Source organism: Osmerus eperlanus, chromosome 22 (assembly GCF_963692335.1).
Source record: "Osmerus eperlanus chromosome 22, fOsmEpe2.1, whole genome shotgun sequence".
NCBI lineage: Eukaryota > Metazoa > Chordata > Actinopteri > Osmeriformes > Osmeridae > Osmerus > Osmerus eperlanus.
In genome coordinates this window covers 12,607,862-12,620,983 of record NC_085039.1, presented here as the reverse complement: position 1 = coordinate 12,620,983, position 13,122 = coordinate 12,607,862, and the positions used below count along the sequence as shown (strand labels likewise).

The following is a 13,122-nucleotide window of genomic DNA, read 5'->3' as shown; positions in this document are numbered from 1 at the left end:
GAGGCTGTTTCTAACGCTAACGTTGACAATTAAATGCGCCGGCTCTTCAGACCTGGATCAGGTGCATCAAGGAGCGGCAGCAGCACTCTGTCAGGAGCTCGTCTTAATGCCAGCCAAGTGATGGCGCAATCCCAATATCAAACTCCGCAGTATTTCGGTTAAGACTCCTGACAGAGAGCTGCTGCCGCTCCGTGATGCACCTGATCCAGGTCTGAAGAGCCGGCGCATTTCATCGTTAGCGTTAGAAATAGCCACTGTGGATGGCTGTCGTCTTTGATTCCAACATTTCTGACAACGATTCAAGCAAATCCACTAAAAAACTCAAATGTAGAATTCCATAGTTGTTTAGGAAGCTATACCGACCCCCACTACTTGAGTCAAAAGTCCTAGATCAGTTTTTCAATTGATGAAACAAACTATCATTTAAATTAAAGCCAATGCCTGTGTGAATACCGTCCCGTGGCACTGGGGTTTTAACCGTTGACGTCTTTAATTAGCCGAGTGGTCTTTACACCCTTGGCTATTAACCTAAACTTCAATGCCACAAACTGAACTTGATGTCAATCTGTTCACAACATTTTCCAGTTGGGACTTTTAAGATCCTATTTGAGTGTAGGCCCCTATGCCCGATGAGTGCCCGCACCCATTCACTGCAACGAAAGCTTCATGGATCCGACTCGGAATCTGAGTTTAGAGACGCTTGACAAAAAAAATTGTTTGGCGTGTGGTGCGTTTTGGAATTGTTAATGTGATGTGTTCCCATCGTATTTAAGTTTACAAAGAAGAGGTTTGTTAATGTGACTGTATACATATCTCACTCGTACTGGCTAATCAGCTAACATGTTAAAGTAGCCTAGTATACATCCAAAGTCGCTGTCGTGAAACTAGCCTCATTTTCACAAAAGGCTTCGAGGTCAAATTAAAAACCTTTAAAAACGTCTACATTTAGCAAATATTATTGTGCACAAGTATTTTAGTATAGTTAATATGTAATTTAATTCCATAATTTCCCCAGGAATAACTGTAAAAACGTAATTCAGGAACGGGTCTGTCCTCCCTACAATAACGCCGCAGCATTTGGAGTATAAAATTTTAATAAAATGTTAATAAAATGTTATTAATGAGTCCAATGGCTTCATTAAGCCGCCCACTCTCTGCCATCTTATCATGTCACTCAGTCTCGTCTTGATAGGGAAGGTGGGCGTTAGCTACATCTACCCCAAATCCTTCTTCATGTGTAAGCCAATCAGGAACTGAGAATTCAGTACTACTTCCTTTTCAATCAAACTGCCTTCCGTTTCAATCAAACTCTCTCACATAGACAAGTATTCTCTCTCATATAGACAAGTATTCTCTCTCACATAGACAAGTATTCTCTCTCACATAGACAAGTATTCTCTCTCACATAGACAAGTATTCTCTCTCACATAGACAAGTATTCTCTCTCACATACACAAGTATTCTCTCTCACATAGACAAGTATTCTCTCTCACATAGATAAGTATTCTCTCTTACACATCCTGTTATTCTCTTACATATAATAACTTTCTGTTTCACACATACTATTTGTCTCTTACATATATTGTCATACTTTATTATGATGGTGCATATAAGACGGTATTTTTGTGTGTGTAAGAGAGTATGCCAGTTTATGTGCAAGAGTATAATGGTGTATATGTGAGAGTATAATGGTGTATATGTGAGAGTATAATGGTGTATATGTGAGAGTATAATGGTGTATATGTGAGAGTATAATGGTGTATATGTGAGTGTATAATAGTGTATATGTGAGAGTATAATGGTATGTATGTGAGAGTATAATGGTATATATGTGAGAGTATAATGGTATATATGTGAGAGTATAATGGTGTATATGTGAGAGAATAATGGTATATATGTGAAAGTATAATGGTATATATGTGAGGTCATGGTGTGTATGTGAGAGTATAATGGTGTATATGTGAGAGTATAATGGTATATACGTGAGAGTATAATGGTATATATGTGAGAGTATAATGGTATATATGTGAGGTCATGGCATGTATGTGAGACCAAGTATGAATTATGGCCTATACGGCCTCTCATATGTTTGTGGCCTGCTTTCTTCTTCAGAGAATCTGAATTCACCATCACAGGGAACTCCACACACACACGCTTGGGCGCACACACACACACACACACACACACACCACCCACTGAGCCATAGCAACAAAACAGCATCAGAGAACAAAGCTGGTAAAAGCTGCCTTAATCCAGCCTTAATGACAGGCGTCCAACAGAGCATCTTACACACACACACATACATACACACATATCTGTATCACACACACACACATATCTATACCACACACATACACACACACACACACACACATACATACACACATATCTGTACCACACACACATACATATCTATACCATACACATACACACACACACATTCATACACACATATATGTATACCACACACACACACATATCTATACCACACACACACACATATCTATACCACACACACACACATATCTATACCACACACATACACACATATATAGACCACACACACACACATATATACCACACACACACACACATACTATCCCTCACCTCCTCAGCGCGCTGGGCGGGACCTTCCCGGGTCTCTTCTCTGATTGGTCATAGCAGCTGAACTGGGCCTCGGGCACCTCCCCCTTCTCCTGCAGCATGGCGGATGCTGCCATGGAGATGATGTCCACGCCGTCACGCACGCGCATCTCCAGCGGGTACTCTCCGTCGTCATAGGAGACGGATATCATCCCCAGAGGGAAGGCATCGGGCAGGATGTCAGGGTTCCCCGTGGTCACGCTTGGTACGATCCAGATGTAGCCCGCGCCAGTCAAGCCCAGGGAGCGGGCCTCCTCAAGTATGTAACTGTAGGGGGGTCATACTGTTATACACACGGGTACACACACTGTTACACACAATGGGCCCTATTTTAACGATCTGAAACGCAAGTATCAAAATGCAAAGCGCAAGTAACTTTGTGGGCGGGACTCCGGCGCTGTTGCTATGATACCGTCGGGATAAATGACTTTGCGCCTGGCGCAAATCTAAAATGGGTTGGTCTGAAGTAGCTACATTACTAATGGGTGTGGTTTGGGCGTAACGTGCAATAAACCAATCAGAGCGTCATCTCACATTCCCTTTAAGAGCAGCGCTTGTTCCATGGCGGATTGCTATTATAACGGCGGATTTGCCAGGCGCACGCCAGGAGCGGTTCACAGCCGAGGAGACCGACGTTCTCGTCAGGGCCGTAACAGATAGAGAAGTGACATTGTATGGGAAAGGCAGAGCAGTTTTCTCATTGCACTAAGTTGCACACTCATGCTGCTCATTCAAATTCTTAGTCTTATTTTTATATATATTTTATTTTTGTAAATTGTCATATTTTTTAATTGTTTAGTTCTTAGAATTAGTTTAACCATTGTACTTTTTTTACTTAATTTAAGACCCGTATATGTTTATTGTTTGCACCTTCCTGCCACAGTAAATTCTGTGTTTGTGTAACATACATGGCGAATAAACCGAATTCTGATTCTGATGGAGATGGGAGAAGAAACCCACCCAAATTAGCTTTGGTTAAACAGGCGTGGGAGGAAATTGCCACAATTGTTACAAATCAAGTTCACATACATAGAGATTTCTCATGAAAATCTTTTCAATCATTGACATGAAAGAAATGTAACACAGCCATACAATAAATCAAAACTATGTAACGTCGCCAGCAGTGCGCACGGGCCAAGCACTGACCCCGGGAGCGCAAGGTCATTCCCTAATTTACCGACGTGCATCTGTGGAGGGAAAAGTCCGCTTTGTGTCAAGTGCAAACTAGGAATGATACTTGCGTCGTTGACAAAGTCAATTGAGCTGGGTGAGGTCCTAGCCTGAACCCAAACCCTGGCTCAGCCTGAACCCTAACCCTGGCTCCTAGCCTGAACCCTAACCCTGGCTCTTAGCCTGAACCCTAACCCTGGCTCCTAGCCTGAACCCTAACCCTGGCTCCTAGCCTGAACCCTAACCCTGGCTCCTAGCCTGAACCCAAACCCTGGCTCCTAGCCTGAACCCTAACCCTGGCTCCTAGCCTGAACCCAAACCCTGGCTCTTAGCCTGAACCCTAACCCTGGCTCCTAGCCTGAACCCTAACCCTGGCTCCTAGCCTGAACCCTAACCCTGGCTACTAGCCTCAACTCAAACCTCCCCAACCCTTAATGTCACTCTGACCCTCCTAGAAACAGCAAGTTAAGTTATGGGTACCAAGAAAATGTCCCTACAAGGTCAACTTTTTCTTAGTTTATCATCGTGGGGATTTCTGGCCAGTAAAACAAGGCCACATTTACACACACAGTCACAAAGTGACTCTCTCTGACACACACTCACACACACACACACACTCACTCACACACACAGTCCCAGTGTGGTGTGTCCTACCCGGCCTCGTCCTTGGAGCAGTACAGCAGGATGACCGGGCTCTGGATCCTCTTCAGGGAGATGTGAGACTTGGAGTCTCTGTCTCCACCGTCCACCGCCTCCAACGTCACCACGCTCTGCAGGTCCCAGCGCACAAAGCTGCACATACACGCACACACGCACACACACACACACACACACAGAAAGAGGTTAACCAGGTTCTGCAGGACTCGCACAACAGTGGTGTGTGAGTGAAGTACCAAAGTCCCAATATGTGTGTGTGTCACCTGTGGTCCACGAAGCCCCTGAGCGTGCTGATGAAGTGCTGGTACCCAGGGAACTTGGAGGTGACGATGGAGAACACGTGCCAGTCGTACTCCTCCATGATGGCCAACATCAGCACCGCCTCCTGCTGCAGCGCCGCACCAAACTGGAAGAACGACGACTGCTCATCCTGCACCACACACACACACAGATAACACACACACAAACACAGATAACACACACACAGGTTACATACAGTATATACAACATGGTTACCTAGAGACTTACACAAGAGAGATGGAGGGAGGGAGAGAGAGAGAGGGAGAGATGGAAGGAGGGAGAGAGAGAGAGGGAGAGGGAGAGATGGAAGGAGGGAGAGAGAGAGAGGGAGAGATGGAGGGAGAGGGGAGAGATAAGGGGAGGGAGGAAAGAGTTATAGCATGTTAGCAACATGTTATCAGTTAATTTAAATAAATCCCAGATGTCATGACATTGTCAATGACATTATACACTGGAGGGATGGAAGGAAGGAGAGGCAGAGTGGAGGTAGAGAAAGAGGGAGAGAGAGAGGGAGAGAGAGAGAGAGAGAGAGAGAGAGAGAGAGAGAGAGAGAGAGAGAGAGGGAGGAGAGAAAGAGAGAGAGCGGTAGAGAGAGAGAGGTAGAGAGAGAGAGAGGTAGACAGAGAGAGAGAGAGAGAGAGGTAGAGCAAGAGATTGAAGTAAGGAAGAGAGGACGTGTCTGGAGATAAGGGAACCGTGAAAGGAAAACAAGAACAGCAAACCTGTCACACAAACACTCACACACACACTCACACACACACACACACACACACTCACACACACAAACACTCACACACACACACTCACACACACTCACACACACACACACAGTAACAAGGCATTTCACTGTGGGCATCAAAGCAATAGACATATAAGACATCAAAGCCGTCATAAACACACTCAGCTGTCAGCATCTCTGCCTCTGTGGAACCTCTCTCTCTCTTTCCCTCTCTCTCTCTCTGTCTCTCTATCACACACACACACACTCACACATACGTACACACAGCACCTGAGTACAGTACTCAGGGGGGAGTTTTGGGGTAGTTAGATGGATCAGGATGATTCAGGAACACAATGAAGGAGAGGAAGAAAGAGTAATAGACAGATGGAGAGAAGGAAAGGAGGAGAGAGAGGAGGAGGACAGGTGAGAGAAGAGGAGAAAAGAGGAGAAAAGAGGAGAGGCGAAAGGAAGGAGGAGAGGACTGGGAGAGGGGAGGAGAGGTGGTGCCCTAGAGCATGATAAATTATGGAACTTCAGGAGAGACTTTGACACAGACTTGCATATTTTCATCAAATCACACACACACCAAGAACACACACCAAGAACCTTCCTCATACATAATGCACTAACATAACACACTCACACACACACTCACTAGCATTATATCACACATACCTTGTAGCTGACTAAAGACATTAACCATCAATTATACAAATACAGGACCCACCAACCCACTGTACACACACACACCACACACACACACCACACACACATCACTCACACACACCACACACACACCACACATACCACACATTCCTCGTAACCTATTGCAACAAATTAATAGTATAACCTCGCTACTATGACAATGCTCACACACCCTTACACAGACTCTCACACACAAACCTCTGTACACATACTCTTTCTCCCTCTCTCTCTCACACACTCACACACGCTGAGGAACACACTGTGCACCCTCATTCACACATTCTGGTTCTCCTTGGCTGTTGTCCTTAGTGGCTGTTGTTCAGACCTGAGTCAGCTGGAGGAGGAGGACCGGTGAGACTCTCAAAGTAACACAGCTGATACACACGCACACACTCACACAAACATAGGGTCTCTAGGTGTTAGGTGTGGTGGAGGAGGAGACAAGGCCAGGGATGTGTTCCATTAAATATTGACTTGGCCCATCAAGCAGAGTTAAGATGGAGCTGCTAACGCTAACTAGGCCTGACAGCAGTGTGCTAAAGACTAGCATCATACGCTTCGGCTAAAAGGCTGAAGACTAGCATCATACCCTACGGCTCAAAGGCTAAAGACTAGCATCATACGCTACGGCTAAAAGGCTGAAGACTAGCATCATACCCTACGGCTCAAAGGCTAAAGACTAGCATCATACGCTACGGCCAAAAGGCTAAAGACTAGCATCATACGCTACAGCTAAAAGGCTAAAGACTAGCATCATACGCTACGGCTAAAAGGCTAAAGACTAGCATCATACGCTATGGTTAAAAGGCTGAAGACTAGCATCATACGCTACGGCTAAAAGGCTGAAGACTAGCATCATAAGCTATGGCTAAACGGCTGAAGACTAGCATCATACGCTATGGCTAAAAGGCTGAAGACTAGCATCATATGCTATGGCTAAAAGGTTGAAGGTCATCATATCTAAAACTGTAAAACTAGCGTCATATGCTACGCTAAAGAGCCATAGACGAGCGCTAACAAAACTAACACATTAAACAAGCTAAAGCCAACAAAAGAGTAACAGATAAACAGACCGCTCCTGAGTGTCACCATGGAAACCACAGACACAGAACTCTGTAGACAACATAGCAGCCCCCCCACACACACACATGAAGACGCACACGTATACACACACACACACACACACACACAGCAAAGTCTAGGAGGACTCCCCTGGGTCTGACAACATCTATTCCCTCAGCCTACATAAACTCAGCGTTTACAGAGCACCAGTCACACAGGGCCGACAGAATACACACACACACACACAGGGCCGACAGAATACACACACACACACACACACAGGGCCGACAGAATACACACACACACACACAGGGCCGACAGAATACACACACACATACAGGAAACACACGCTCACATTCAGCCTCAGAGCTAGCCCTTGCTAACGCTAGATAGTCTCTGAGCTCCCTGACATGCAGCTTAATGGGCAGGAGACCCCAGACCACACACACACACACACTTACCCAGTATACACACATATCCAGTATACACACACACACACGGACAGGCAGATGCACAGCCTTCCTCTGCCCCACTTTCCACACACTGCCGGATGGAACAGCGTAACTTCCAGAACAGCAGAGTGAGTTCTAGAGCTGCTGGAACAGAACCGTGAGCATGTTCCAGGAATACACAGACACAGGATCTGATCGCTGCTGCCTGCTCAAACCCACCTGTACACAACTACACAGAGAAAGTCATGGAGGGAGGGAGAGAGAGAGAAGGGAGAGAAGGAGGGAGAGAGGGAGAAGGGGAGAGAAGAAGAAAGAGAGAGAGAGAGCTGGGGCCTGCAGTCACACCTGTTCAGAGGAGATTACAACTGAATCATCTGCCACAGCTACGACAACCCATCAGTCTACTGGTGAAGGGGCTGTACACACACACACACACACACATACAGATACATACATACACACACACATAATGAGAAATACCTACACACAGAGAGAGACACACACACTGACTGTAATGGCACATGTGCAAGACGTTTTTGATTTGACTGTGTGTGTGTGTGTGTGTGGGGGGGGGGGGTTCTCCCTGTGTTTGCAGGTTTGAAGTCTCTGATAAGTCTCTGACTGCAGAGAAACAGAGACACTAATTTGACTTCTTCCTCCCACATGGAAAATAGATGACACAGCCACCCCCTATCTCCCTCTTCATCTCTCCCTTCATCTCTCCCTCTCTCTATCTTTTTTCAATGCATCTCCCCTCTGTCTCCACGTCTCTCTCTTTGACTGCCAACTGAATATGAAAGTGTCAAGAAAGCTGAGCAAGACCTCTCTCTCTCTTTCTCTATCTCTCGCTCCATCCCTCCATCATGGATAAATCACAGAAATAATATAATTATATATTTATAGCAGTGCTGCTTTAGGGGTGGAAATATCCTCTTTCTCACTCTCTCTCTCTCCCCCTCTCCCTCTCTCTCTCTCTCTCTCTCTCTCTCTCTCTCTCTCCCTGTCTCTCTCTCTCTCTCTCTCCTCTCTCTCTCTCTCTCTCTCTCTCTCTCTCTCTCTCTCTCTGTCTATTCTTTCTCTTTCTAAACTCTCCATCTCTCTTACCACCCCCACCTGTCTTTTTCATAGTTTCCCTCTCTCTCCTACTCAGCTCACTGATGTTGACACCAGAGGAACTTAGAGGAACCTGGTGGAACCCAGAGGAACTCAAAGGAACACAGAGGAACTCAAAGGAATACAGAGGAATGGTGGACCTATGACTAACCTCCTCTAATCATATCTCAGATCAGTTTACCTGTTGTGTGACACACACACACACACACATGCTGAGGGGGACAAGGAGAGGGGAGGAGGGAGGGAGGGAGGGAGGGGGTGTAAGGCCGAAGGGTGGTAGACAGCTATCTGATTCTAGAAAATATAGCTGAGGGGGATTCATTCATTATATATCACCCTTACTTAGCCCTAGTTCTACTACACACACACACACCTCCTGTCAGGTAAACGGAAGCTGAACAAGCTACTCATAGGTTATTATCTGATGTCCCTGTAACACACAAGAACATATCACTAGTAACCTAGAACACAGTGTAAACTACAAACACATAAACAAACACACACACATGCACACACAAACACACACGCCCACACAATCCAATTTCCCTGGGTTAGTATCTTCACTGATCTCCCTTCCTCTCTCCCCCCTCTCTCTTCCTCTCTCCCCCCTCTCTCTCCCCCTCTCTCCCCCCCTTTCTCTCCCTCTCTCTCCCCCCTTTCGCTCCCTCTCTCCCTCTCTCCCCCCCCCCTTTCTCTCTCTCTCTCTCTCTCTCTCTCTCTCTCTCTCTCTCTCTCTCTCCCCCCCTCTCTCATCTTCTTTGTTCACACGACAGTCACCATGCCACAGTTTCCATGGCAAATCAATAGCCAGTCTACAGATGGGAGTCATTTCACACACATACACCCCAATATATGTACAAAAACTCACACAAATACGGACAACCTCACACACACACACACACCACACAGCTAAAACACTAATGTTAGGCTGTGCGTGTGTGTGTGTGTGTGTGTGTGTGAGAGACAGATGCTGAGAGCCATTGGCGATTAGACAACAGCAGAGATCTAATGTACTGGGACTCCTATTAGTCAGCGAACACAAATACACACAAACATGCTCACCCACACACACACACACACAGACATGTTCACACACACAACCAGACAGATCACCAGAGGATAAGGGTGTAGAAGGGGTGGAGGAGGGGAGGAGGAGGGGAGGAGAAGAAAGGACAGAAATGACTTCAGACAAAGAGAAAAAAGAGAAACAACTGGTACAACTAAGTTTGTGTGTGTGTGTGATGGAGTGTGTGTGCGATGGTGTGTATGGTGGTGTTAGATAAAGAATAGTTTTAACAATTAGGCTATAAATGGTTGATTCACTGTTGCTCAGATAGTAACAGTGTCGTACATATCTGTCAGTTCCCCCAGAACTATGCTTAGTCTCTCACCAGCATCAAGCTTGGGCTAGTTTGTCATTACAGTTTTTCTCAATTGTTTACACACAAATACTGGTACTTGAGACACAATGACCACAACATCTAACTCATGCACCAACCCCATGAACCAATTCTGCTAAACTACAAGCACAATTCCTGCTTTACACTCAAATTGCAGTTCTAAAACACACTTTTTTCAAAACACTACACACAATTCTCTGCATTTTTTTCATCTGCAATTTTCATGAAGAAAATCTTTTGTTTTCACAAGGAACACACTCCCATTCAAATACGCACACTGACTCATCGCATGGACAAACACCTGTCACGCAGTTTTACAATTAGCAATCAGAGCTTTAGCATAAAAGGGCAACAGGTGACCTCTTCTGTTTTTGAGCAATGGATGCCAACATTGGAAACAGAGGCAGAGGCAGAGGAGTGAGAGTAAGAGGAGGAGGACGGGGAGGACGAGGATGAGGAAGGCCAAGGACCATAATCTCTGATGAGATCCGAGCCGCTTTGGTTGACCATGTGGTCAACCATGGTCTAACAATGAGGGAGGCTGGGCAAAGAGTACAGCCAAATTTGAGCAGGTACACTGTAGCATCCATCAACCGGACTTTCCGAAATGAGAATAGGTAAGAAATCTACTCTCACTACAAAATTGAAGTAGGCCTACTGCATATCAATACAGTACTCACTGAGTACAGTAGTACAGTATTGCCTGTGGACTGTTCTGTATGACTGTAAAAATAAAGTATGTTTCAAGTGGGGAGTCAGGTGGCTGAGCGGTGAGGGAATCGGGCTAGTAATCCGAAGGTTGCCAGTTCGATTCCCGGTCATGCCAACTGACGTTGTGTCCTTGGGCAAGGCACTTCACCCTACTTGCCTCGGGGGAATGTCCCTGTACTTACTGTAAGTCGCTCTGGATAAGAGCGTCTGCTAAATGACTATATGTAAATGTAATGTACGTATTTGGAAAATGTATTCCTACACAGTATTTACAGTATTTTACTATTTGTTTGGCAGAACTGAAAGATTACCAACACAAGGTGGTCGGGAATGTCTTCTGTCTCCTGAACAGGAAACTGAAATCATGAACATGGTCCTTTAAAATAACGCCATAACATTACGGCAAATACAAAGAAAAATAATAATAATGTAACTGTATACACTATACAGTAAATGATTCTGTTGTTTTGTATGTAGACCACTGTATGTGCAACTTTGTGTTGGTTGGGATGTACACTGTCTACATTGTTTTTCTGGGAAAAATACGTAAAACATATTTGTTACCGTGTATTTCTGTGTTCTGAGTATAAAAATAATATTTTCAAATATTTTACAACACACTTATGTATGTACTGTCTGTAGTAAGTGTAACACTGAACAAAAAAGGCCTAACTCACTATGATGAATGAAGAAGAAGTGTTTTCCATTCATCATAGTGTTTTACATTGAGCACATTAGTGTTCAAATGGTTCTTATAAATGTCTATTCATATGATGGTTTGTGTTTGTCATTTGAAAACAAAATACCATTTTGAGATTAAATAACATTGTTTTGAATGTTAAGTTTAATTTTGCAGGAGAAGTGAGGGGTTTTGCCCATTGTGTGTGTGTTTTTTCGATTTGTGTGTAGAGTTCTGAGAGTATGAGGTATGCTTCAGAAAATGTGTGTAACCAATCGAGAAAAACTGTAACTGGTTACTGTTTCCAAAAATTGCTCTTTGCATTTCTTACATTTGTAACAGTGTATCTCTATTTCAACTTCACCTGTTGTCCAGTGACCACATATTTGTATCTCTATTTCAACTTCACCTGTTGTCCAGTGACCACATATTCTCTCTCTCTCTCTCTCTCTCTCTCTCTCTCTCTCTCTCTCTCTCTCTCTCTCTCTCTCTCTCTCTCTCCCTGCTCTCTCTCTCCCCCTCTATCTCTCTCTCTCCCTCGCTCACTCTCTCTTTATCTTTTCTCAGCAGACTTAAGAGAAGAGTTTAAGCTACTGGGAGTTCATTAGCAAATCATCAAACCTGCACACACACACCATCCACACTCTCACACACACACACAATATACACACATACATTATCCATACACACTATCCACACACACACATAAACACTGCACTCAGAGAAAGGGAAGATGCTGGGAGAGGAAGGAGACAGAAAGAGAGGTGGAGAGAGAGGAGAGGAGAAGAAAGGAGGGGAGAGAGGGGGATGGAGAAGAGGAAGGAGACAGACTCTGGAGAAGCAAAGTTCACTTTAGAGGAAAAATAACCAGAATCTGAACTGAGCTGAAGAACACATTGTTTAGATTGTTGAAACACATGCACACACACACACACCCACGCACACACACACCCACACCCACCACAACCATACGTATCAAGCATAATTTCTTTATGCCTAATTCTATTCCCCTGCCCCCGCACCCACACACAAACACCCACACACACTCACATACACTGTCAATCACACTCACAATAGTCTGGCACTTTTCTAAGTCTTTGTATCTTTCACACACACACACACTCACAAACACACACGCACACACGTGGCAGTGTCCCACTCTGAGTGTCCATCGGGAGACGGCTGAATTATTCAGGAGTAGGGAAGAACACAAAACCGTTTGGAACCCATTCAGCCCTAGCCTGGGGCCCAGGCCTGTACAGACGCTCTCTCTAAAAGCATGATGTCACACTCTCTCTCACAAACACACACACCAGCGTCACACTCTCTCACACACACACACACCAGCTTGCCCTGGCCTCCGTCCTGCTGCAACCCTCCCTTGACTCTTCTCCTCACAATATCTGTCCTCTTTCTCTCTGTGTCTTTCTCTGTCTCTCTCTGTCTCTCTCTCTCTCTCTCTCTCTCTCTCTCTCTCTGTCTCTCTCTGTCTCTCTGTCTCTGTCTCTC

The 13,122-nt window shown here is 45.1% G+C and overlaps 1 protein-coding gene across 1 annotated transcript in view; it reads right to left on the bottom strand.

Annotated features, from left to right (window-relative positions):
* grin2ab (glutamate receptor, ionotropic, N-methyl D-aspartate 2A, b) overlaps positions 1-13,122 on the bottom strand; it is a 41,446-nt gene that overhangs the window by 12,434 nt on the left and 15,890 nt on the right. Inside the window, 3 exon segments of the mRNA XM_062448945.1 lie at positions 2,608-2,910; positions 4,468-4,605; positions 4,734-4,900. Coding sequence (XP_062304929.1) covers positions 2,608-2,910; positions 4,468-4,605; positions 4,734-4,900 — 608 coding nt within the window.